Source organism: Drosophila kikkawai, chromosome 3L, assembly GCF_030179895.1.
Source record: "Drosophila kikkawai strain 14028-0561.14 chromosome 3L, DkikHiC1v2, whole genome shotgun sequence".
In the NCBI taxonomy this organism is placed as follows: domain Eukaryota; kingdom Metazoa; phylum Arthropoda; class Insecta; order Diptera; family Drosophilidae; genus Drosophila; species Drosophila kikkawai.
In genome coordinates this window covers 19,225,182-19,248,765 of record NC_091730.1, presented here as the reverse complement: position 1 = coordinate 19,248,765, position 23,584 = coordinate 19,225,182, and the positions used below count along the sequence as shown (strand labels likewise).

The 23,584-nt window shown below is 45.5% G+C and overlaps 7 protein-coding genes across 10 annotated transcripts; 2 read left to right on the top strand and 5 right to left on the bottom strand.

Annotated features, from left to right (window-relative positions):
* Positions 1 to 386: 386 nt before the first annotated feature.
* Positions 387 to 2,036, bottom strand: LOC108084414 (uncharacterized). Its single transcript, XM_041775214.2, has 2 exons — positions 1,921 to 2,036; positions 387 to 1,859 (listed from the first exon to the last, which is right to left on the bottom strand). The coding sequence occupies exon 2, from the start codon at positions 1,830 to 1,832 to the stop codon at positions 513 to 515; it is 1,320 nt and encodes a 439-aa protein (XP_041631148.1). The 5' UTR covers positions 1,833 to 1,859; positions 1,921 to 2,036; the 3' UTR covers positions 387 to 512.
* A 65-nt stretch (positions 2,037 to 2,101) lies between these two features.
* Positions 2,102 to 2,827, bottom strand: Srp19 (signal recognition particle 19). Its single transcript, XM_017180620.3, has 2 exons — positions 2,660 to 2,827; positions 2,102 to 2,583 (listed from the first exon to the last, which is right to left on the bottom strand). Exons 1-2 carry the CDS (start codon positions 2,722 to 2,724, stop codon positions 2,154 to 2,156), a joined length of 495 nt encoding a protein of 164 aa, XP_017036109.1. The 5' UTR covers positions 2,725 to 2,827; the 3' UTR covers positions 2,102 to 2,153.
* Positions 2,828 to 2,898: 71 nt separating this feature from the next.
* On the top strand, positions 2,899 to 8,690 carry qm (geranylgeranyl pyrophosphate synthase quemao). 2 transcript variants are annotated; one of them, XM_017180619.3, is made up of 7 exons: positions 2,899 to 3,057; positions 3,312 to 3,466; positions 6,401 to 6,509; positions 6,575 to 6,835; positions 6,899 to 7,001; positions 7,069 to 7,196; positions 7,367 to 8,690. In XM_017180619.3, exons 1-7 carry the CDS (start codon positions 2,992 to 2,994, stop codon positions 7,523 to 7,525), a joined length of 981 nt encoding a protein of 326 aa, XP_017036108.1. In that variant the 5' UTR covers positions 2,899 to 2,991; the 3' UTR covers positions 7,526 to 8,690. The 2 variants fall into 2 exon arrangements, with proteins under 2 accessions (XP_017036108.1, XP_017036107.1); XM_017180618.3 differs by having other exon boundaries at positions 6,365 to 6,509.
* Positions 8,691 to 8,785: 95 nt separating this feature from the next.
* Positions 8,786 to 11,759, bottom strand: CTCF. Of its 2 annotated transcripts, none has more exons than XM_017180614.2 (4): positions 11,603 to 11,759; positions 11,062 to 11,439; positions 9,063 to 11,002; positions 8,786 to 8,998 (listed from the first exon to the last, which is right to left on the bottom strand). In XM_017180614.2, the coding sequence occupies exons 2-4, from the start codon at positions 11,435 to 11,437 to the stop codon at positions 8,900 to 8,902; spliced, it is 2,415 nt and encodes an 804-aa protein (XP_017036103.1). In that variant the 5' UTR covers positions 11,438 to 11,439; positions 11,603 to 11,759; the 3' UTR covers positions 8,786 to 8,899. The 2 variants fall into 2 exon arrangements, with proteins under 2 accessions (XP_017036103.1, XP_017036104.1); XM_017180615.2 differs by having other exon boundaries at positions 11,599 to 11,726.
* A 157-nt stretch (positions 11,760 to 11,916) lies between these two features.
* Positions 11,917 to 14,013, top strand: Rcc1 (Regulator of chromosome condensation 1). The gene is made up of 3 exons (XM_017180625.3): positions 11,917 to 12,074; positions 12,134 to 12,834; positions 12,892 to 14,013. The coding sequence occupies exons 2-3, from the start codon at positions 12,171 to 12,173 to the stop codon at positions 13,773 to 13,775; spliced, it is 1,548 nt and encodes a 515-aa protein (XP_017036114.1). The 5' UTR covers positions 11,917 to 12,074; positions 12,134 to 12,170; the 3' UTR covers positions 13,776 to 14,013.
* On the bottom strand, positions 14,009 to 20,735 carry LOC108084418 (motile sperm domain-containing protein 2). Its single transcript, XM_017180623.2, is given in 7 exon segments — positions 14,009 to 15,069; positions 15,140 to 15,463; positions 15,520 to 15,626; positions 16,145 to 16,217; positions 18,748 to 18,974; positions 19,174 to 19,659; positions 20,411 to 20,735. Coding segments are annotated over 7 exon segments (1,974 nt in total). The 5' UTR covers positions 20,502 to 20,735; the 3' UTR covers positions 14,009 to 14,403.
* Positions 20,736 to 21,087: 352 nt separating this feature from the next.
* Positions 21,088 to 22,721, bottom strand: LOC108084393 (motile sperm domain-containing protein 2). Of its 2 annotated transcripts, none has more exons than XM_070285869.1 (4): positions 22,160 to 22,721; positions 21,960 to 22,097; positions 21,364 to 21,849; positions 21,088 to 21,296 (listed from the first exon to the last, which is right to left on the bottom strand). In XM_070285869.1, the coding sequence occupies exons 2-4, from the start codon at positions 22,045 to 22,047 to the stop codon at positions 21,145 to 21,147; spliced, it is 726 nt and encodes a 241-aa protein (XP_070141970.1). In that variant the 5' UTR covers positions 22,048 to 22,097; positions 22,160 to 22,721; the 3' UTR covers positions 21,088 to 21,144. The 2 variants fall into 2 exon arrangements, with proteins under 2 accessions (XP_070141970.1, XP_017036076.1); XM_017180587.3 differs by having other exon boundaries at positions 21,960 to 22,416; positions 22,474 to 22,721.
* Positions 22,722 to 23,584: the final 863 nt, after the last annotated feature.

Here is a 23,584-nt window from a genome sequence, read left to right as displayed (position 1 = left end):
ATATTTATATCATAAACATTTTGAATTGAGAAATTTGTTTAAAATATAATAAAATATTTATATAAAAAATACATAAATATTAATATAAAAATATAAGGAAATTATAAACATTTTGGAGCATATTTAAGCATGATACAATTATAATTGTATTATGTATTTAATTTTAAGAAAATATGTTTTTAAAAAGAAAGTATTACCGAAAATTTATTGAAACTTAGAGAGCCGATTGCTTGGCCTATATTGGAATAAGAAAATATGTTTAAGTGCAAAGTTTTTATGTAGAGAGCTCCTATTGTACAGTACAGCTTAAAAGTATGCTACTGCAGATGTCAGCGGACATAAATAATCGTATTTCTCATTTATCATTTAAGAAAACCGTTACTGCCTTCTGCAGGGTATGAAACATTAAAATTTAATAGGTAAAATTGCAAAATTTCTTATAAATATACAACAAAAATGAATGTAAAAATAGTTATCGTATAAAGGGATTGATTAAGACAGCAGGTACTCCTCTAAAAATTGGCCCTCGCCTGCTGCAGACGCATCAGCCGCCGCTGACGCAGCCAGGGCAGCAGACCAACCCGCTGGGCAGGAAGGATAGCTGGGGCTGGAGTCATTGGAGCAGCCAGGGTTACGGCCTCCGGAACGATCTCATTACGCCGCACATCACGGAACTTGGCACTTGGCCGGCGGTGTTCCTGATCCTGCTCCTCCTCCTCATCTTCCTCGCGGTTCTTGGCTTGGGGCAGAGCCTCGTTCCTTATATTCAGGCTGAACACGTCGCCACTGCGGGGATCGGACGACAGATGGCTCACTGTTTCCTGCAGGACTCGTGGAATGCGCTCAACCACTTGCAGAGCATCGCGCAGCGGCCGAATCTCACGCTCCGGCTCCCGACGCAACTTTTCCTTGTCGGCTGCCTTATTTTTGGGGAACCTGCGAGAGGAGGGGCTCTTCTTGGTCTTTCGGAAAGCCTGAGCCTTGTTCAAGGGAGCTGGGCGGGTCAGACGTGGAGCGCTGTGCTCCAGGAACCACGGTTCACGGCTCAACAGCGGAGCAGGCTCCTCCTGAACAGCCTGACGCTTGAAACCCGACGGCTTGGACTTTTGCGCACGAGTGCCTAGCGGTGAGGGACGCACCAGGGAGCCGGCAAAGTCATTGAACCACTCCAGATGATCGACGGACCGCTTGTGGCGCCTGGTCAGATCCACCTCTGAAACCTTGGATACCGTCTCCAAAGCATTGCCCGCAAATTGCCCGGAAACTTTCTGGCTGGCAGGCTTATAGATGGTGATGTTGGAGCGACGGTTCCGAGGGGCTTTACCGGATGGAGAGGCACTCCTGGCCACCAGCTCCCTCTTCTGCTCGAACTGCTGGGCATTGCGCACGAAGCGATTGCTGCTCGGTCCCTGGATGACGATCTCGAAGGGCATGTTTAGGGTCTTGGCATTCGTCTGCATGGTGCGGATGCACTCCGTGTCCGAGTTCTCGTCATTGCATTCGCACAGGCACTCCTCGCCACAGTAGAAGCCCAAGCAGCCGCAGTGCTCGCAGAGGGCCTTGCAATTCTTCTCCAGCTTCGACTCCGTGAGAGGATTGACGCGTCGGGTGGCCGGCAAACGGGTGGTGGCCACTGTAGACGGCGATGCCGTGGTGGTACTTGCATTGCTAGGATCAGCACTGACCAGCTGCAACTGAATGACAACCGCTAGCCAAACGAGTAACAGGGCCACCGTATAGCCGCAGAGGCTGGACGTCCGTATTTTTGCCGGCTTGATCATAATCAGTAGGTAGGTGGGTGCTCCAGGTGAAACTGTCTTGTGGCTGGGCATTTGCTCTGCACAACCGATTTTATAACGCTGACCAGGTGAAATCGTAGATGTTCGTGACTGACAGTTGATTCAGATTCTCCATATATACCTGTTCGCCGGAATTTTCGCTGACTTCGTGTGATCTTGATACATTTCCGAACTGGGTTCTCTCCCGCTCTCTCCGTACGCTTCAATGGGCTGATTCCATTTCCATAGCTTGATTTTTTGGCACACTTTGGCGTGCCAAGGCCGGATTCCCGCACTTGAACTTGGCACAGAACAACCAAATCTCTGTTTATAGCATTTATTACAAAAGAAACCAACTAACGAGAAACACTTGCTCTAACGACGCTTGCCCTTGCCCTTTTTGCCGCCCCCGCCGCCGCCGCCACCAGCACCGCTGGTGGTGCCACTCGTCTGTGGCTGCGACTGCTGGTGAAACGAGTCGCCCGTCTTGTTCTGGCGCGTCTTCAGCTGCGGAATCTTGCTGGCGATGTGCCGCATGATGTCCTCGCGGGAGGTGAAGTCGCTGTTGAAGAGCGTGCCGTCCGCGTTGCGCAGCTGGACGCGCACACGGCCGCGGAAGTGGAGCTCGCTGCTCTTCTCGCGGCAGTACTTCATGTTCTCCACCAGGAACTGGAGGTTCGTCACCGACAGCACGTCCCGGATCTCGATGTAGGTGGGGTTCTCCACACAGTTCTCCTTGGGCAGCCGGCGGCCCTCCTGGCGCGTCTTCTTGCTGTTGATGTATGCGGGATAAATGCAAATCCACCTGTGCCAAATAACAATAATAAAACGACATGTGAGGGCGGACTTTGCTTTGCCAGCTAGGGCGGGCCGTTTCCTACCGCTCCATATCGTTGTGCTTCATCGCCGGGTTCCAGTTGTTCCGGGTTGGCGCTGCAGCAGCCATTTTCGTTGTTGGTCTATTCTAATTCGTCTATATTTAACAGAAAAAAGCTGGAAAGTTTATTTTCCACGCAGGCAACCAATAGGGATGAGCAAGTGCACGTCGGAGTTATCGATAAGATGATATAATCGACCCGTTTGACCAGCTGCCGCGGTTTCTGGCGAGTTCGGCAGAAGAAGCAAGAAACGGGCGGGCACACTGCACTCCGCGCAATCAACAAACAACAAAAGGCAGACGAATCTTGAGCAGCAGGCAACAAACAACACAACAATGGAAGAACTGAACAGCATACTGCAGAAAACCAAAGATAAATCAACGCAAAAGGAGCAGGATGAGGTACGTGTCCCGCGGCTTAATCCTTCCGGACCCCTGAACTCTGACATTTGGAGGTGGCGAGGCGACACCAGGGCAAAGTCGCCCTCGCCCTCGGCACCCTCCCCGAAAAACACTAACTAACCAGCTCGCTTTTGGCCTTCTTCTCTTTGCTCCACCTTCTTTGGGGTTTATTTACATGTGGCCCACGCACAAATCCCCCCGCTCACTCCGCCCACGCGACACGACGACGACGACGACGGTGGCTGGTTATCCAGATTCTGCTGCAGCCCTTCACATACATACAACAGATTCCTGGCAAACAATTCCGCTCCGAGTTGGCCTTGGCCTTCAATCACTGGTTGCTCATACCGGCCGAAAAGTTGGCGCAGATCGGGGACATTGTGCAGATGCTGCACAATTCCAGTTTGCTGTGAGTATATCATTTACTGTTTACACAGATGCGGTCGAAATAATAGCATCCGGGGGGAAGTTATTTATAAATAAATAGAGTAATTATTGCGTTGGATTTTTAGTTTAATATTTAAGTAACATAACTGGCATGGCTTTTATTAAATGTTTTTTTGTAAGAAATTGTTAGCTGGGCAGTATTATTTTAAGGAAGAATATTTTTAAGATACAAACAAAATTTCCAGTATATTTGTTTAATACAAATATTGTTTTTAAAACTACAGTAAAAATGTAGGTGGCCTGTTTGACCAAAAATCATTATTTATTCTCTTAATATACATCACAAAATAACTATCTTGGTCATAATCAAATAACTATAAAGCAAGCCTAGTAGGTGGTACTAATAGGATATCCGCTATTGCATTTATTTTTGAATACCTGTCGATATTGCAACTAATCATGCTTCTGACGTGTTTTAAATTTAAATGTCGACCTTTGCCTCGTGGCCTGCGCTTTTTTCTTCTGCATTGTTTGGCTCTTGTTTACCTTTGTTTGTTTTCCTCGCACCGACCCTAAAAAAACCCCCCCAGAGGCGTCTATGCCACGCTACCCTTGCCCTCCTCCAGGCGCTTGTTTCATCTCTATTCGCACTTGCACACGGCCTGCCTGTAGTTTTGTATACATTTGGTTTATTTGCTTTTGTTTAGATGGATTCCAGATAAAATGCCTAATCGAGTGTGAACTTTTTCGAGCAAAAGCACTGCGTGTGTTTGTGCCTCGAATATGTAGCAAACGGACACTCCTCCAGAAAGAAGAGAAGATTATCCGAATAGGCCACATATGGGCGCCTCTGGAGAAGCCCTTATCATCCACAGTTCATTTCCATAACGCACATTATCAGGCAGAGTGTGAGTCACACCTCTCCCGTCCAACTGGCGACCTGATTTGGCCATATTGAGTAATGTTCTCGGCTATTTGTTGGCTCGCAGTGGTGGTGGTGTTGGTGTGTGTGTTTGCTGGCCCCCAAATCAATTCCTAAAATTTCATCGTGAGCCCGCAGCTTTTTCTGTTTACAATTGAATTTCTTTGCATTTCATTGCTCGCCTCGAAATTGCATAAATTATTTAGATTTTTCTCCAGTCGAGAGTGTAGGGCGGAGGGCAGAGCCCAGTGAGATGCGGAATGTGGCGAGGCAGATGAGTTGGAACGTTACAATTAATCTTTGAACCGAGCCAATTGAAGTGTCTGCTGCTTTTCAATTAAAGCCTCTGGCAGAGTCCAGGGATTTTTCCCTATCTCTTAGCAGGCAGTCAGCCGTTTTTCTCTATGGGTTCAATCAGACAGAGGAGCTAATCCTGTAGAGCCTCCGGCCACCTGTCGCCTTCGCCGTCTTCTATTCGAAGGCAAACACTCAGAAATGGCCTTAATTCTGCTTAAAATCCCCGGCATTGTTCCTTGGCAGCAGCAGTAGCATTCCTTCAAAGCGCCCACTATTCCCATTCGCCCGAGTGGCCTCCCAAGTGTTCTTGATGTTTTTTCGTAATGCATTTTCATATTGGCAAAAACTTAGTTTTACAACGATGCCAGACCCTGCATCCCTCTCTCCGTTCGTCCGTCCGTCATTCATGTACTTATGCCCATTGTCAGTTAGTCAGGCCGTCGTTAGTCGACAGGCATTGTCACAACTCTTGCCACGCAGCAGCAGTGGCAGCACGCCCACTCTTTTTCCCCATTTTCCTCAATATCCTTCCAGGCAGCCTCTCCTCCTCCACTCCTTTGTGCGTTGTCGCTTCAACGCCCACGCCTTCATAACACACCATCCAATCCTGCCCTGCCCCATCCCCATCCCAAAGCCCATTCCCTGCCAATGGCTTTGCCAGCTTTGGCGGAGCGCAAACATTTTTTAATTACGCAAATGTTGGGCTGCCCAGGGCATCGTAGTTATTGAAGCGACGCCGCCCGGCCTTAAAGCGGGGCTTAAATTTACACATCTATTATGGGGCCAACGTATGTTATGTTCATAAATATGTATGCTAGCCAGCCTGCCAACACGGGCAGGGGGACACCTATTCGGTTGCCCAGTTGTCTGAGGGGAAGTCAGAGATGGACACGTGACGGCACGGTTCATTCACACTGGAATTGTGATTTGCGAAATTCTCTTTAAATACGTATAATTACCACATATGGTACGTGCTTCACTTGGGGCTTGCTACAGCTATTTTGTTTATAATTAATTTACTGAGCTGATTAGCAAAGGCATGACTAATCGGCTTCCGTTTTTCTTGAAGCTTTCTTAATAAATATTGACTTTAAAGTAAGAATAGGCATGAGCGATGAAAAAATTTAAGAACATAAATTAAGAATGATCAAATTCAATAGGAATAGTTGATATTTTTCTTTTAACAAAAAAATAAGCTTAAACAACTTAAAAAATTAAATTTAACATATTGGTTTTCGTGGGAAAATTAATATTAATTTATTAATTTAACTATGAAGCTTTCTTGAAAGCATAAAATTAAGAATAAGCATGAGCGATGAAATTATGAAATTATATTAAATATTTGCTTGCAAAAACTAATTTAAAAAATTAAATAAATACACGAAACTTACATTTAACATAAAAATGCCTAAGAAATGTTGCTAGCCAAAAGAATAAATGTTTCTAGGGACATATGTTACTAAACAAAATTAAATAAAAATTTATTTATCGCTTTTTGCAAACGAAAAATTCAAAAAACATGTGTTAACATTAGTTGTAAACCTTTCTAACACCCGTAAAAAGTATTATATGTCTGCGCTATACCCACTAACCCCCAGAAGCATTTCCAACTAGACTTAAAACTAGACATAACTGCCTTGGACACGATCGGTTAACTGACAGAGCTCTTCAACATGTGTGTTCTTTGATACTAACTTACAGCATTGATGATATTGAAGACAATTCGATACTTCGCAGAGGTGTGCCGGTGGCGCATTCTATTTACGGCGTGGCCAGCACCATAAATGCGGCTAACTACGTCTTGTTCTTGTCCCTGGAGAAGGTGCAGCAGCTGGGACACCCAGAGGTAGATCATCATGTTCCCATGTATGCTTCCAGGGAACGCCAAGTAATATGCACTTCTCATTGCAGGCCACAAAAGTGTATACGGAACAGTTGCTGGAACTGCATCGGGGCCAGGGCATGGAGATCTATTGGCGCGACAGCTTTACCTGTCCCTCGGAGTTCGATTACAAGCTGATGACCGTACGCAAGACTGGCGGCCTGTTCATGCTCGCCATTCGCCTCATGCAGCTGTTCAGCTCCAACAAGGAGGACTACTCGAAGCTGACGGCTATTCTGGGTCTATACTTTCAGATACGCGACGATTACTGCAATCTCAGTCTTAAAGAGGTGAGTGTGCCGCCACTGGCAATCATGGGTTAACCGTTAAAGCATGTCATTCCGCATAAGCAGTACACGGAGAACAAGAGCTTTGCCGAGGATCTGACGGAGGGCAAGTTCGGCTTCCCGGTAATCCATGCGGTGCGCACCCAGAAGCAGGATAAACAGGTTTTACGTAAGTCGAACGACTACCCTAGCCAAAGGCTCCTAACCACTCATCAACTTGGGGCTTAAATCCACAGACATATTACGCCAGCGCACGCACGACATTGAGGTCAAGAAGTACTGCATCACCTTGCTGGAAAAGCTGGGCAGCTTTCAATATACACGCAAGGTTCTGGAGTCGCTCGATGCGGAGGCGCGGGCGGAGGTGAGTACTTGAGAAGGAGGAGGACTAGCGTCTGGCCTTTTATGACCTTTGTTAGCTTATCTAAATGGGTGGAGGAAAAATATTGAAGGGAGAGCAAAAGGTCATAGAAACAGTAGACATTACTAGTTTCACACTTAGTACTAATGGCCTTCCCTTAACCCACACCGCAGGTGGCACGACTGGGCAGCAATCCGTACATGGACCGGCTGCTCAACAAGCTGCTCTCGTGGAAGACCAGCGACGACAATAGCATCACGCAGTCGAACCAGATCAATCACAACAACGTCTCGCGCACCAGCCCCAACCAGAACACGCTCAATTGCAATTAGCAGCCAAAGAGGCAAAAGAGGGAGCAGTCGTGAATTGCGAACGGCAGAGCCTCTTTTGCCGCAAATGCGAGACAGCAGCAGCAGCCGCAGGCCTGCCTCAGTGCCGCCCTGTTGCATTTCCTGCAGAAACTGAAGATATTCTAAGATTTACCTAAGTACGTTCCCCCTTTGCCAACCCAGAAAGCTCACAGAAGGCCCTATTTTATGTTTAACCAAAAAAGAAAAACAGAAGCAATGAGAGAAAGGATATGAAATGGAATGGATGGAAAGGACGACAAAACCAACAGCAGCCTTACAGAAAAAAAAAGTTAAGCCAAAAGTAAATTGATATATAAGCCAAGCTTATCCGTGAGCGGGCAAAGAGCCATAGCACACAGCTTTCCAAGAATTTGTTTATGTTTACGTTTAATTTAGTTTCACTTTAAAGTTACGTTAATAGTTGTCCCCCTTCCCCACAGCGAAATCTCGCAGAGCATTAACTTAATCATAGGATATATGCAATTTTTTTACGCTCTTGTATTTCTATATATGTGTGTGTGTGTTTCGTCGATTCTGCAAGCAATTTTCGACTTCTAAGTGTCGTTTATCTCGTAATCCAACTCGGAACTCTATAATGTGCACTTCCTTTATCAACGTTGTTCCATATTTTAATTGTTATGCAACAAGAAAGGCAATTCGTATACACATACTTACGTACTATTAACGCAAAACAAATTGTTAACGTTTTATGAAACAACAACTACAAGAATCAACTATAAAATATATATACATAATTATATATGAAAGTAATGATAATGATGCACTGCACAGCAGATTTTTGCACATTGCACCACCTACAAAATATACACGTACGAGTATATAATATATTATATATAAATCTACATATATTTTTATTGTAGTTATACACTGAGAAAAAAAGAAAGAGAATAACTAGAAAACGGAAAGTAACCAGATTGCTGAAGAGATCATTGAAAACAAATTGTAAACTATGCAAAAACATTTTACGGTAGGAACGAGGACAACTAATAGCCGAGAATTTACAGTGTACGCCCAGGGAAGAGCACCAGAGAAGCGCACCTAACATTTTGCCCACAAACCAACTATTGAAGAAGCATTGAAAGCATATTGTAAATGTATTTAAATAAATATTTATGCCAAGTTGTCAGATGAAGGAGTTTCTTTTACCTCAGTTCTATATTTTTTGCAGGGAATGAAATCATTAGTTATATTAGTTATAAAAATAATCACCTTTTAAGGTCCTTGATTTTTACACATTTATTTAAATAGAAAACAGAAAATAAGACTCTTCTACGCCACTATACATATATAATTATTATATTACATATTAATTTGTTATTTTTGCTTGGCAAGAGACTAAGTATCCTGCTCAATCATATCCATAAGCTGCAGAAACTCCTGCGAAGCCTCATCCACCTCGTCCACCGCATCATACTCTTCGTAATCGTCATCCTCCTGAGTATATATAAATTCATATTTAATATATTTAATTGAAATCTTAAATCACTTCCAAACTCACCTCGAAGCCAAAGCAGTTGGTGGCACTTATCTTATTGGTCGCACTCGGCTCTCGCTTGACCACAACGTCCTCGTCGCCGTTAACTAGCTCCACCACCATCAGCTGACCATCATCGCCCTGCAGTTCCAGGGTAAAGTCCGAGTTGTTCGGCTCCTCCTTGATGTGGAACGTCTTGGTGCCGGTCTGCGTTCGAAGCCGTTTATTGATGATCACGGGCCCCTTCTCGGCCTGCGACTTGGCCTGCTTGTTGATAATGACGGGCTTCGGCTTCGGCTTAGTGGCAATAAACTCCACGTCGCCGTCCTCCTCGTCAGTGTTGACGATTTCGGCAAGGTCATAGCTCTCCGGGTTGTCTTCTTCAACTGGCTCTTCCGTGCTCTGAAGATCCGTCTGCTTGACCAGCTTGACGATAGTTCCGTCCTTTTTCAAGCGGAGATTCCTGCCCATCTTGAGTTGCAGCTGCTTCTCGCGAATGTCCACTGAGTTGTCATGCAGCTCCATGTGCCGCATGAGATTACCCTTGTGCGTGAAGCTCCTGGGACAGCTGGGGCACTGGTGCACCTTGGCGCGTGGCTGCGGCGGCTGGTACGCCGCGTCATGCAAGAGATTTATGTGGCGACGCAGAAGCTGGCGCTGGCGGAAGGCCATCGGACAGTGCTCGCACTGGAACGGTTTCTCGTCCAGGTGGATGAGCATGTGAGAGTCCAGGTGACGCTGGGTCACTGAGGCGTAGCTGCAGAGGCTGCAGCGATAGCACTTCTCGCCCTCGTGGGACTTCACGTGCAGCTTGTATTGGTAACGATCGGGCAGCTCCTGGCCGCAACGGCGGCACGTTAGCGGTTGCTCCGAGGTGTGCATGTGCTTGATATGGATGCGTAGATCCGCTTTGCGTCCACAGGTCGTTGGACACAAAGTGCACTGAAAGACAGGCTTGTCGACCACGCTGTGGATGAGCTTGTGTGCTTTTAGGGAGTTGGACTGCGTGAACCGTGACTTGCAGATGTCGCACTGGTACTTCTTCTCGCCGGTGTGGATCACCAGGTGACGCTTCAGCTTGAACATGTCCTGGGAGGCGTAGGTGCAATGCGGACACTGGTATGGCCGCTCGCCCGTGTGGCAGGTCATGTGGCGGCGCAGCTTTGTCAGCTCCACGCTGGCGTAGCTGCATTCCGTGCACTTGTGCGGCTTCTCCTTGGTGTGCTTGTAGCGCGTATGCCGGATCAGCTCGCCACTGGTGGTAAAGGCGTTCTCGCAGTACTTGCACTTGTGCGGCTTCTTGCCGAGATGCGTGTTCGTGTGGTTGACCAGCCCGACGTTCGATCGGAACGATCGCTCGCATATGGAGCACTTAAAGGCGGGCTCCACGTCGTGCGTCCGGCAGTGGCGGGTGATGAGAAACTTCTTGTTGGACGTGTACGAGCATTGCGAGCAGGAGTACTGCTTGACTCCCGCCTGCTTGGCGGGAGACGCCTGCGACTTTAGCTTCAACTGTTTGCCGGTCAGCACAAAGTCCAAGTCCTGCTTGTCATCTGGCTCCTCCGCCGACTCCACCGCGGCATTGTCCTCGAACTCGTACACCTCATCCTCGTTGGGTCTCAGCACTGAGTTGTCCGCCTCAACGGCAGCGCTGTCCACGGTGTAGTCTGTGAGATCACTCAAACCGGTTGCATTGATATTGGGGTCATCCACTAGCTCCTCAATCTCCCGCTCCAGATCGATGGTTTCAGACTTCGGCACGAGTGGTATTTTCCTGGGTCTGCCCCTTTTAGGTGTGGCCACGGGTGTGGACGCTGGTTTTGGTGCTGGAGGCGGGGGCATTTCCACTGGCTTTGGCCTAGCTGCTGCTGCTCGCGCTGGACGGACGCTGATAGGCTTCGGCTCCGGTGTGGTCTTGGAAGCGGCGCCTTTTGGTGGCGATTTCGCCGGGCGCAGATTGATGGCTACGAAAAATATGTTTAGAATTTAGCACGACCCAAGGATTACCCATGGAAATACCCACCTTTATTGGTGGCCTTGCTGGTCGCCGATCGTGTGTTTTTCCCGGGTTTCTCCGCCTCTCGCTCTTTCAGCTTCTCCTGCAGCTCCTTCTGCTTTTTGGGCGTCGTTTTGATATAGCAATTTCCCTCGTCGTCTATGAAGTACTTGTCCTCATCAAACTCCTCCTCCTCGTCCTCATCTTCGACAACCACGGCCGCCTTGTCTTCCTCCTGATCCGTGTCATCCTCAAAAGTCAAGTCGCCCTCCTCCGCGTCAATGGCCTTCATGATCTTGTTCACTACCTTGTCATCGCTGCTCTCCCCAATTTCCTTGTGGAAATTATTGAAGAACGACTTTAGGTTATCCGGATCCTCCGCTTTTTTGGCTTTCCTCGGCATTCCTGTACGGATAATGAACAGGTTTAGTTTGGGCAACGAACTTTTGGAGGGCAGTGTTTGGTGGCGACACACAGCGGGCGTTGTGAGTCCCCAAGAGGTGGCGTTTATTGATTTATCAAGCCCAAAAACGCCTTATTTAAGGCGCACCATTCACCTAATACCTACTGTTAGCTGCCCAATAGCTAAATTAACTGAATTAGGGGCCCAACTCGCTTATTTTTAGTTGTTTAATTTACGCGTTCTTTGTAGTGCGATTATTTTCCGTCGGGACAGCTGCGCATTTCTAATAAAAGATGGCGACATTTAGCATCGTTCGCGCCAGCTATCGATTGAGATGGCACTATGGGGTGTCATCGATAACCGCAGTACTTGGCAACCCTGTTCGATCATGAGCAACCAGCGATGCCAGACTTTTCGTTCTGAGGTCGAAAATCTGGGAATTTTCCGGGTTTTTGAGATTTTTTAGGGGGAAAGTCAAGGCATTTTCATCTGGCCACACTGATTTCCCACCATCTGCCGCTTCCCGCGCATTTCTTAAGATAAGCCAACTTCTTTTCGGCTTGCTACTCGGTTTTCACTCGTTTAAAAACCGCCGTAGCAACAAAACGTGAAATCCTGCTTCGGTATTAATTTCTCTGTAAGTTCCATTGAGCGTGCCTGGCAGTCGGCGTCCATAACCTTATATATCTGATACAGTTTCGGAGCCAATCCCCACCGACACAACAGAGACAAAATGCCGCGTCGAAAGGCCCAGCCGAACAACAACAATGATGGGGAGTCGGATGCGAAGCCCATGCCGGCTAAGCGCTCCCGCATCGCGTTCCACTTAGAGCTGCCCACCCGGCGGACGACGCTTGGCAATGTGCTGGTCTGCGGCATGGGCGACATCGGCCAGCTTGGTCTCGGCGAAGATGTGATGGAGCGCAAGCGTCTGACCCTGGTGGAGGACATACCTGATGCCGTGGATATCTGTGCCGGCGGTGTGCACAACCTGGTGCTGACCAAAAACGGGGACATTTATTCGTTCGGCTGCAACGATGAAGGCGCTCTGGGTCGCGACACCAGCGAGGAGGGCAGCGAGTCAAGGCCGGCCCTGGTCGAATTGCCTGGCAAGGCGCTGCGCATTTCGGCGGGAGACTCGCACTCGGCGTGTATCCTGGAGGACGGGCGCGTCTACGCTTGGGGCTCTTTCCGCGACTCGCACGGCAACATGGGCCTCACCATCGACGGTAACAAGCGAATGCCCATCAATCTGCTGGATGGTCAGTTGTGCAACAGCATCGCCTCGGGCGCCGATCACTTGGTGATCCTGACCACCACTGGAAAGGTGTACACCGTGGGCTGTGCCGAACAGGGACAACTGGGCCGCATCTCGGAGCGTTCCGTCGGCGGAGAGGGTGAGTCACGCCAAGCAAACACGTTATCAAAGTTGTAATTAAACCACCATTTTGCAGGCCGCCGTGGCAAGCGTGATCTTCTGCTGCCCGCCCAGGTCATCGTCAAGCGGACCAAGCCGATGGAGGCCATTTGGGCCACCAACTTCTGCACTTTTATGCGCGAATCGAGCACGCAGATCATCTGGGGCGTGGGCCTCAACAACTTCAAGCAGCTGGCCCACGAGAAGGAGACCGATCGCGTGCTCATTCCCCTTAAAACAGATTTAAAGGACGTGAAGCAGATTACCGGCGGAATCCATCACACCATAGTGCTGACAACAGACCTAAAGTGCTCCGTTGTGGGTCGTCCGGACTACGGGCGCCTGGGCCTAGGCCCAGACATCAAGGATGTGGTGTCCAAATTGACTCCTGTTACAAAACTAAAAGAAAAGATCGTCTACGTGGGCTGCGGCGAAATCTGTTCATATGCCATCACCGAAGACGGCAAGCTGTATTCTTGGGGCTTGGGTTCCAACAGCCAGCTGGGCATCGGTGATGGAGATGATGAGGTGGAACCAGTCCTGGTAGCCAGCAAGAACACACAGAACAAGCGCATACTGCTGGCCACCGGCGGTGGACAGCATGCCATCTGCCTGGTTGAGGCGGAGGAGCAGGCGGCGGCGAGCAGCAGTAATGGGCAAGCGGAGAAGTCACCGGCTGGCGGCAAGAAGGCCGAGAAGGATAAGGCGACGCAGCCAAAGTCGGAGAAGGATGAGAAGCCCAAGAAGCCGGCTGCCAAGCAGGGTTCCTCCAACGGCAACAAAGATAAGTCACCGGTTTCACAGGAAGATGTCGAGATGACGACGCCCAAGAGTAGCGATAAAAGTGACAAGCCCGATCAGCCGCAGAAGGATGAGAAGCCCAAGAAGGCGGCTGCCAAGCGGGGTCCCAAAAAGAAATAGGTTTAAGATTTACCAACAAACGTTGACTTTTTTGGCCGCATTGTGGCGGCTTTTCTTTTACGCTTACATCCCTACACGTTATCCGTTTAGATTTGAGTTTTTTTCGTTTAAATTATACTGAGAATGCAGCTTTTGAGTTTAAACTTTGAACACAGTAATTCAACCAATAATTGTTTATTAAATAAATACGTTTTGAATACGAAACCGTAATAAATTTGTATTTGAACGCAAAATGAAACTAATTTGAGATTTATTTACAAACTAATCAACTTTGATCGAACATTATTGGTTTACATTATACAAAATACATATCCTACACACAGTTTATTATTAATAATTATTGGCCCAGGCAGGGAGGAATGGGAGGGGCGATTAGGGAAACCAGGAAACTAAATCCTTAAACCTAAAGAGGTATATATTTATATATTTCGGGGTGGACCTGAAGGAAACTCCATTTTAGGGCCATTTCTGTACCCTTTTAGATGATGCACCGCAGGTAAGAACGACAGAGGGTATTAATATTTTCAGTTTTCTACTTGGATTTGTAATAAAATACTTTCTCTAAGATGCGTACAGTTTCCAAGGTAAAACAATTAAATCTGGTTAACAAATCGGGCTTGGGTTTAGGTTAATAACACGGCTGCCTATGGCCTCTGGCTCCTGAGTCGACTGTAGCTAGGGAGGTGGCGGTGGTGGTGGTGATGCTGTTGCCGTCGTAGTTGCTGCCCAGGTAGAAGCTCACGAAAAGGATGCCAAACAGTAGCGACAGTGAGAGAACGACGCGCATCACCTTCCGGGCAAAGGCAATGAGACCAAGCAGTTGGCCGCCAGCTGCAACGCCACCCAGCTGCCGGTCGCTGGAGGAGCCGTAACCGTAACATCTGCGGCATAGCAGCAGCTGTGCCTGGATCAGGGCCTCCAGGCAGTCGCCCTCGGTATCGGCATCGGTCCAGTCCAGTCCCAGATCCATTAAATCCAAAGCACAGGCGCAGTAGCTATCTATCTCTTGGCAGTCGCGGTCTTGGTCGCGCTTTTTATTAATGTGGTCGTCACTGTTGACATCGTTCGGCTCCTGCCTGGTCAGATTACATGGTGACAGTAAATATTATTTGTTCTTGCAGGAGTACGCCGTTGATTTGGGCCAGGTGCCAGCGCCGGGGTGAGCGTGACCCAACTGCTGGTACATGAGGAAGCCGAAGCCAGCGAAGAGCAGCACCATCAGCGCCAAAGTTACATACTGCAGGTTCTGTGTAAAGGCCAGCTGCCGGGCTATCACATCGGACGAATCGAGTCCCTGTTAAATAGTATTGTTTATAGTTATTATTATTTATTGTATTATGCTCATTTCCCTTCGAGATACTCACCGTACTTGACCTCTTGTCGTCTACACTCGGCTTGCTGGCCTTGCTTTGACAATCCGCTGCATTTTTGTCTTTCTTTTCATCCAGACGACAGACCAGGCGATGCTGCTCCACGTTTCCGGCATTGGGAGATTTGTTACGCCACAGCTCCGCCAAATCGCAGTCCGCATCGGGCATCTCCATGGCCATCACCAGGAACTTGTCCTTACTCTCTCCGCTCAGCTGATGCTCAGACTTCAGCCAGATGTTGATTGCCGCCGCCTGATTGGGTTGTATAATGCCACATCGCGGTCGCACTCGGAACTTTTCTGGCGATGTGGTTTGGATCTGCAATGAGAATCGAGATTAATCGGGGATTTCAAGCACAGGAATCCATACCTTACCTTGTAAGTGATTGCCGTCGACTTGGAAACTGATCTGAGGTTCAGCGTGGCCTCCGCATTCTTTGAGTTAAAGTTTAGAAACTCCTTGGGGTCCACTTGCAACATGCCTAATCAAATAATGGAACGTAACACACCCCTTGATTTCAGTACTATAAAATTTTATAATTTTTATTTTTGAGACACAAAATTTTGGCCAAATGGAGATAGTAACTAACAGCTGCTTGCTCAATTTATATGTATTTGAACACATTTGCAAAGCCTACTAATATTAGTCTTTAAACCTTAAACCCTTTTGAAAAGGGTCTTGTCTTTAACAGAAGTTGTATTTTATATTAATTATAAATAAATAATATTTTAAGAATTTAATTTACTGGCTTTATTTTGAAACAACTGTAAATTCAAGCCTTCTTTAAATTAAGTTTTAAGTCTGTAAAAGGCAAAGGTCTAAAGAAATCTGCAACTAATTAACACAGCAAACTAAAAACGTTGGAATTTTACTTTTAGATTTTAAACCTGACTTAACCTAAGACCTAAGAATTATTAAAGATATACCAATTAATCTACAATATGTAAGGCTCCCTGAGTCTAACCAAACTGCGGTCAATGTGCTTCATGTCAGACTTACCCTCGGATGGAGTGTGCATCTCGTTGATGTTGGACTCCTTCAGTACCATGGTAGCGGGGCTGGCAAAGGTGACCTGTCGATTAGAGGGAATACGTTCAAATGGCTATCTGATACATAATACATAAATACTAGTGGTGCCTCATCGCCCCCGTTTTCCACCCTTTTTCTGTGTCGAACGTGCTTTTATGTGTCATTTTCACAAGGGCCGCCTCCTCTATTCTTGGACACCCTTGAGCTCGCATTATTGCCGAAGGTTCCACTTGGACCAGAGGTCGCTCTGTAAATTGGTTTGATTCGGTTCTCAGCCGGATGCGGATGGGGATGCTGGGTGAGTGCGGGTCTTACAATTCATATTTGCATCACCGTATCATGGGGCTTTATGTGGGGGTATCTTGTTCGGCACTTATCACTGCGCACTGCCACTCCCAGAGAACTCACGTAGTTGAAGCGACCAGGCTCAGACATCAGTCACACTCGCCACTGGCACGGAGTTTAAGCCCGGAACTTGACTTGGTACTTAAAAACATAGAGTTAAATCCGGACTTTCAGGAATTTGGATATTGCCCTGCTGCACTTAATTCGCTGGCGAGGAAGTTGGCAGCCCTAAAACTGGGATTAAGCCGCCTGGCATTAGGACGTTAACTCGACGCGTTAGGGCATTTTGCCCATTTTTACTTATTTTATTGCTTTTGTTAAGACATTATTTATTTAAATAATACGTTTATAAAGCTTTAATCTTGTTACTATAAATCTCACATTAATTGCTAATTTGAGCCGAACTTAGGAAATGAACTAGTTTACTGGTTCATTTCCGTAAAAAATGGTTCACAACGGGCAGAAATTTAAAACAAAAGCATTCTTTTTCATTCTTTCCTTTATATTATACAGAATAAACAAACAACAGTCGGCTTTTTGTTGAAGGGCAAATATGCAAGGTGGAAAAAACCGTCTTGCATGGAATGTCAATTCGATCCGAATCGGTTTTCCTTAATGTTTTGTTTAGATTTACACGTAAGGCACACATGATCACCGGACAGTGAACTGTCGTTTTAAACAACCGTATTTAATGTCATTATAAATGGGTCTTCGTAGTTGGTTAAATTATTTAAATTTATTGCATTTTTAATGAGGTACACAGGTTGATTTACAATGAGTTTATGAGACACTTAGCGAGATTTCACTGTACGACACACATACACATACCCTAGGCATTTTTTATTATTGAAGAATGAATATCAATTGGTACAAAAACAACAGCAATAACAATGCAGCTTCCGTCTGATTTCTCTTTGCGCTTTTGTCTCTCCGCTTATTTGTTAATAACAATTAAAGATTGCAAGTGTCCATGCCTATTAGCACTGGTTTTTGAAGCAATCAAACGATTTATGAGGAATATATGAGACTATTTTCTTTCGTTGTTGTCGCGCAAATGTGTGGAATAATTCCAACTAAATGAAAAGCACACCCAAAAAGCGCTGAGCTTTTTGAGAAAGCACAGCTGGTGGTTCTGTTCGTCTCTCTCTTCCGGACGCTCGCTCTCCCGCTTGCTCTCCTCTCGGCGATCAGCTTCTTCCAGCTGTTGTTGTTGCTGCCTCCGCCTTGCGTAAAATGAACTGAAACTGTAAATGAGTGAGAGTGAATGAGCGAGATAGTGAGAGAGAGTGCATTAAACGATGACGTTGCGTGGGTGTGAAATATGTGTGGGTGTGTGTGGAATGCCTGATAACACGCGCTCTGGGAACCATTTACACATACGATACAAACACGGAATGTTCTAATCCCAGTGAAAATGTGTGTCCTACTTTTTACGGGTCAACGCTTTGGGGTCCCAAGTTGACCGCTTACCCAAGCCAGGAGCCGAAAGTTTAGCAATATGTCAAATAAAGGGCTATTTATAGTCGCAGTAATGTTTTGCCCACAGACTGCGTCGAATGAAGACCACAAATACACTTGGAAAAAGGCATACAATAAATTTTAAACCAAACAATATTTAAATCTTGTTACTATTCTCCATTAGAAAACATTTAAATATTAAAGAAACAAAAAAAAGCTAGTTTGTTTAATTTTTTGATAAGGTCTCTAAAAGTATGCAATGATATTTTTTGCCTTCAAAAAGTGCAATTGTAATACGGTGAATTCAAACAAATATACATTATACTTTTAATTTTAAATTGTCAATTAATTTAAGGTATTTTCTTGTGATCTGCAAGGCTTATCAATAAACTCTCCTACAAAATAAATTAATTACTTCTTTCAGTGCCCGAGGACAGGGTCTCGGTTAGCTCAGCTTAGTGGTCAGTTTTTGGGGACAGGCAACTCACGCAGGACACGCGAACTGCGCACCCTAAATCAATATACGCCAAGAATGTAAATCAATTATGGAGAGAGGTCCTTTGAGGTGGTTCGCGTGTGGTTTCGGAAAAAGCAATTAGTCGACCGACGACCGAGGACCACAGACCGACTTCTTCCGGGAGCTGGCGTGTCACAAGGAACACGCCCACAGCCGGACACTTGGTCATCCAAACACCGTTTGAGATTTTGTCTATTGTTTGGTGTGTGGTATCTAATAGTATCCTGCTATTCTGCCCGGCTCAGTCACTCACCTTCCGGTCCGCGAACTGTTCATCCTCGCCGGCATTGGCGGCGGCCGTCGACTTGGATGTAACCTGCCTCGCCTCTGGCACGAAGCTAAATTCGTAGTTATCGCCTCCTCCCCAGCTGGCTAGGCATTTGTCCTTGGTTATATACTGGTTGATGTCCTTCTTTGATATCATTTTCAAAATCTCAACCGCTTTGGGCGGCAGCAGGGCCTTGATGACCTTAAAGGCAGCTTGAAAAAGGGAATAGATACGATGTCAGGGTCACAGTTAAAGTTCAAAGTTGAAAATGAAGAAGAAATTTAAGTAACATAATAGCAAAGTAGTTTTGGAATAAATAGATTAGACTCTTTAATGGGATTTTCTAGATACCTTGCTAAACCCAGTTGAGAATTTTATAAAAATCAGACCTTGTTTCTTTAGTTTACTCACCATTTAGAATCCATGCCAGCTCATACACCAAAATGTAATTCAAGCAGTTGGGGTAGTACAGCTTGAAAGTCTCCACGATACGCTTCACAAAGTCCAGATCCATGGTAGCCAAACCCGTGCCCGCCATGTCGAAAAATATGGTCAACTGGGTCATATGCTGCTCCCTCTGAGTTCTCTCCACCCAATAGACAACGATGCGGATGAGTTCATCCAGATTTTTGGACTTGTTGTGCAAACTGACGCGGAATACCAACAGAGGCTTTCCATCCACATCGCTGCTGTGCACGAACACCGAACCCTCTTTAAGATACTCCTGGTTCAGTTGGCTCTCGGTGAGATCGTTGGCCCCATAGGACTGGCGCCAGACACAGGTCTCCCATAGCTTCGATAAGGAAGCATCCATGTCGAGATCATGCATTTCCAGGAATCTCTGCAGCCAGACATGATCGTTGCGAATGCGATCAATATCGATTGCATGGAAGGGCTCTGGCAAGGGATAGGTAAAACGAGATTATAACAATCTTATCTGTATTGAAGGAACTTATTTTTATGATGTGTTACGGCTTGTGTTTTCTATCTATCAAGGAAAAATTGAACCATGAGCTGTTATTTCTTATCTTTAGGTAGGGCTATTTAACACAAAGTTTCAGATAAAAGAATATTTTTAACATGGGAGTGTTATTTCGTATCTTTGTTTACTGAAGAAGTACTTGTGTATAAATTTGGAAGATATAGGTTTGGTTCTCTTAAATTAATTACAGGTTTTTTAAATACAAAATTAAAAGAAAGCGCAGGGAGTATTATAATTTCTTTACATACTATAAAGTAATCTTAAATAATAGACTTGCGTTTAAGCTTTGACCCCTCCCCACTTAACCTTTTGTCTATAGAAGTCACCTGAAGTTAATCACTAATCACCCATTCCGTTTCTATTTATAGATATTGGGGTAGCTATAGCCTAGGGGGTTCCAAGTTCAAGTTCAGAGCTTTCACTTGAGTGCACTCACGACGACAGCTTAATCGCTGGGGCCTGAGCCGGGCAAAAGTTGTTTTATTTGCTCAGTTTATTTTATTGACTCAGTCGAAAATTGCAGCTGCACAACCGATTAACAGAACACTGCCATATTCCGGGTTAAGAATGAAAAACCCGTAACTATTATATACCATATAGAGTTGATTGCTTTTGCCAGCTAATGCACATTGCACTTTGGGTTGGGTGGGACGCGAATTATCTCACCTGACGGCGGTGACGATTCGTATTTGCTGTTGAACCTGTCCCGCAGTTCCTGGATTAGCGCAGGGGTCGTCTCCTTGACCTTGATGCCCATAGTGCCAGCTACTTAGTTATTCGTCGTAATTCACGCACACTCGAACCCAACCACAACTGTCGAAAGACTAAACATTGAACTATGATTAGGAGCGGCGGAGTGGCAATTCGGGTGTTCCTATCACCAGCGTCTAATCAGTAATCCACTTTCACTGCGATTAGATTTGGGCCACAAATCAATCGCTTGTCGTGCCGAAGTACAAGAGGTACAAGTACACAAAGCAGCTATCGGAGCTACCTTCTCCAACCAAGTGCGTTCCACGAGCGCCTGCGACTAACTGACCAGGCAGGCGACTAACGGTGTCGACATCAGCCAATCCATTAACGATCGGGGGATCGTTAGCAGTCGGCAGGCGTGCGGATCGTATGTGGAGCACCTGTAAGCCAGGTAGCGCCTCCCAAAAGGGCAGACCGCCTGCCTCCCGCCCATCAGCTGCAGCAATGGAACGTGATCGCGTGGGACGCGCCACCTGCATTTCAATTACCCATAGCAACTACTATACATACATACATCCTATATATAGATCGTAAACGATTGAGTGTAAGCTCCAATAAGCTTTCAGCGGAGTGGAAAAAAAAACGCCGAGTTTAGGAAAATAAATATCGTATTATTTACACTATCATACACAGCTTTGTGTTTGGATTTACTCAAATTTATAGACGTATTCATCATTGCCTCCCCAGACCGTCAGGCAGTTGTCCTTGTCCACATACTGTTCAATGTCCTTCTTGGTGGTCACTTTCAGGATCTTCAAGGCTTGTTCGGGCAGGAAGCCCTTGACAATCTTAAAGGCAGCTGAATAGTAAAGATAAATTCCTATTAATATTCAAAAAGCAATAGGAAAATCCAAAGGAAAACGCACCATTCAGCAGGAAAGGCAACTCGTGCACCAGGATATAGTTGGGGGCATAGGGGTACTTGGTCTCAAACATTCCAATAATAGCCTTGATAAACTCCAAATCTAAGTTGCTCAGTCCAGAGCCAGTCATGTCCATGAAAATGGTGATCTTGCCCAGGCCATTCTCACGCTCCAAGCGCTCCACCCAATAGACAAGGACTCGCAGGAGGTCCTCTTGATTCCTGCTCTTGGAGTGCATCTTAATGTTGAGGATCAGCAGGGGCTTGCCATCCTTGTCCTTGTTGTGCACATAGATGGAGCCATCGGTGAGATACTCCTGGTTCACGTTTTTCTCTGTGATATCGTTTACTCCGAAACTCTGACGCCAGACGAGATTGTCCCAAAGTCGAATCTTGCACTTCTCCAGATCCAGCTCGTAGATCTCGAGCAGTTTGGTGATCCAGACATCGCTGTCGTTCAAGCGCTTCAGGTCGTTGGGATGGAAGGGTTCTGGTGTAGTTTGGATGAAGAATTATTTATTAAAAAAAAGTTATTACCACTAACAAGTAGTTCTCGATCTATGAAGTTCGTTCTATAGACTTTTAATTGGGTCTTCTTACCTGCTGGCGGCTCCTTCTCCAATCTCTGGAGAATGTGCGTCCGAACTTCGTTGATCTGCTCGGTGATGGGCTGCTTATCTGTGGACATGTTGCTGCTTGGATCTACTCCAATTGAATAATGGAACCCCAATGGAGTGCCTGGAATTTATATCAGTAGCTACTTCTTATCTCTCCTTGAGCTAATCTAAACAGTTCTAAACCTAGGGGATTTTCTGGATCTGGAACCGGGAACTGAAAGTGCTGTCGATTTTTGCAGCAAAGATTTGAAGTGTTCTGGGCGATGTCTAACCAGCGAGCGGGCTAATCAACGACTGACAGAGCCACAGCAGCCTCAAACGTTCGACGTGGTGATCACTGAGAGCGCTATATGTATGTATTTATTCTCCAATTGTGCTCCGCTTTCGGTGCGATCATGTAAATGACTCAATGCGGGTGGGGGGCAGCAACTGCTCCGCCACTGCCGCCCGTTCTTTAATCAATATAAAAATAAAAGGAAAACAAAAAAACACATTACCCGCACACAGAGGAGGGGACAGTCACTGCCCCTGTACCGAGCCCCCCCTTCAATTGCGATAAGCGGCGTAAACTGGGGAACTGGCAATGTTTATGGTTCGTGCAGGGAACTCTTCGGGAATTGTTTTTTGTGACTTGCTGTGGTTTTCCTTACTTGTTGATTTGTAGGTACATATACATACATATCTGCTTCAAGAGGGGGCGGTGGAAATTTCTGTGGTTTGCTCAAATCGATTCGATATAGTCAGCAAAGCCTACTCAGCCAAGTTATGCCCCTCCGAATGCCAGTTGCAGATTTCTGGGGCTGTGGCTGTAATGGATATCTAATTAGTAAGGGATCTGCAATAGTTATGGTAATTATTATTGCATTGCCTGGCAATAATTATTATTTTATTATTTCCTAATGCTTCTTTTACACGATCGCCCTTAGTCATAATGCATATCGAGCTTTTTAATTTATCTATGCTAAGTATATATCTCTGTATTTTATTGTTAGCTCATTGTTTACTGAAATTTGTGCTTACTAAGCAGATAGGGAGTTTAAAGGTTTCGTATTTTAAGTTGACTAACGATGACATTTTGGTAGAAAACCTAAGACGTCATCATGAGAAGCTATTTTGTCTATTTTACTATTTAAAACATAAAAAATAATGTTTTAAATGTTTTTTATCCAAATTTATAGGTTTTAGGGTATTATATTATATTATATTATCCAAATTTATAGGTTTTAGGGTATTATATTATTATAAAATGATATAAAATATATTGTGTTTATGTAAAATTTTGTATTTACAGAATAAACAAACTAACTAAATAAATATATAAATAATTAAAAACAATCATTATATAATTGAAATAATTTGTGTCAGAGGCCCTATTAATCTAAAGTGAATTAAAAATAATATTTCCCATTAAGTGAGGTTGAATTATAGAGATTTTGCTCTTTACAGCGTAAACACTGTATCAGATTTCATATTTATTCAGGCGCAAATTTTTAATCCCTAATAGTATCTTATCAAAAAAACTAAATTTATTTTGTTGTCAAGATGTTTTTTTATTACGCTGATACTCTATCAAAGTTCACGTTTCTATTATTACTTTTTAATGCAATC

Excerpts from the sequence above, each read along its gene's own strand:
- LOC108084414 (XM_041775214.2), bottom strand. The coding sequence starts at position 1,832 with ATGCCCAGCCACAAGACAGTTTCACCTGGAGCACCCACCTACCTACTG.
- Srp19 (XM_017180620.3), bottom strand. The coding sequence starts at position 2,724 with ATGGCTGCTGCAGCGCCAACCCGGAACAACTGGAACCCGGCGATGAAG. Across the intron at positions 2,584-2,659 it reads AAGCACAACGATATGGAGCG|GTGGATTTGCATTTATCCCG; the intron begins GTAGGAAACGGC and ends TATTTGGCACAG.
- Rcc1 (XM_017180625.3), top strand. The coding sequence starts at position 12,171 with ATGCCGCGTCGAAAGGCCCAGCCGAACAACAACAATGATGGGGAGTCG. Across the intron at positions 12,835-12,891 it reads GCGTTCCGTCGGCGGAGAGG|GCCGCCGTGGCAAGCGTGAT; the intron begins GTGAGTCACGCC and ends ACCATTTTGCAG.
- CTCF (XM_017180614.2), bottom strand. The coding sequence starts at position 11,437 with ATGCCGAGGAAAGCCAAAAAAGCGGAGGATCCGGATAACCTAAAGTCG. Across the intron at positions 11,003-11,061 it reads CAGCAAGGCCACCAATAAAG|CCATCAATCTGCGCCCGGCG; the intron begins GTGGGTATTTCC and ends TATTTTTCGTAG. Across the intron at positions 8,999-9,062 it reads CCAACTGCTTTGGCTTCGAG|GAGGATGACGATTACGAAGA; the intron begins GTGAGTTTGGAA and ends ATATATACTCAG.
- LOC108084393 (XM_070285869.1), bottom strand. The coding sequence starts at position 22,047 with ATGTCCACAGATAAGCAGCCCATCACCGAGCAGATCAACGAAGTTCGG. Across the intron at positions 21,850-21,959 it reads GGAGAAGGAGCCGCCAGCAG|AACCCTTCCATCCCAACGAC; the intron begins GTAAGAAGACCC and ends AAACTACACCAG. Across the intron at positions 21,297-21,363 it reads GTTGCCTTTCCTGCTGAATG|CTGCCTTTAAGATTGTCAAG; the intron begins GTGCGTTTTCCT and ends TTTACTATTCAG.
- qm (XM_017180618.3), top strand. The coding sequence starts at position 2,992 with ATGGAAGAACTGAACAGCATACTGCAGAAAACCAAAGATAAATCAACG. Across the intron at positions 3,058-3,311 it reads CGCAAAAGGAGCAGGATGAG|ATTCTGCTGCAGCCCTTCAC; the intron begins GTACGTGTCCCG and ends CTGGTTATCCAG. Across the intron at positions 7,197-7,366 it reads ATGCGGAGGCGCGGGCGGAG|GTGGCACGACTGGGCAGCAA; the intron begins GTGAGTACTTGA and ends CCCACACCGCAG.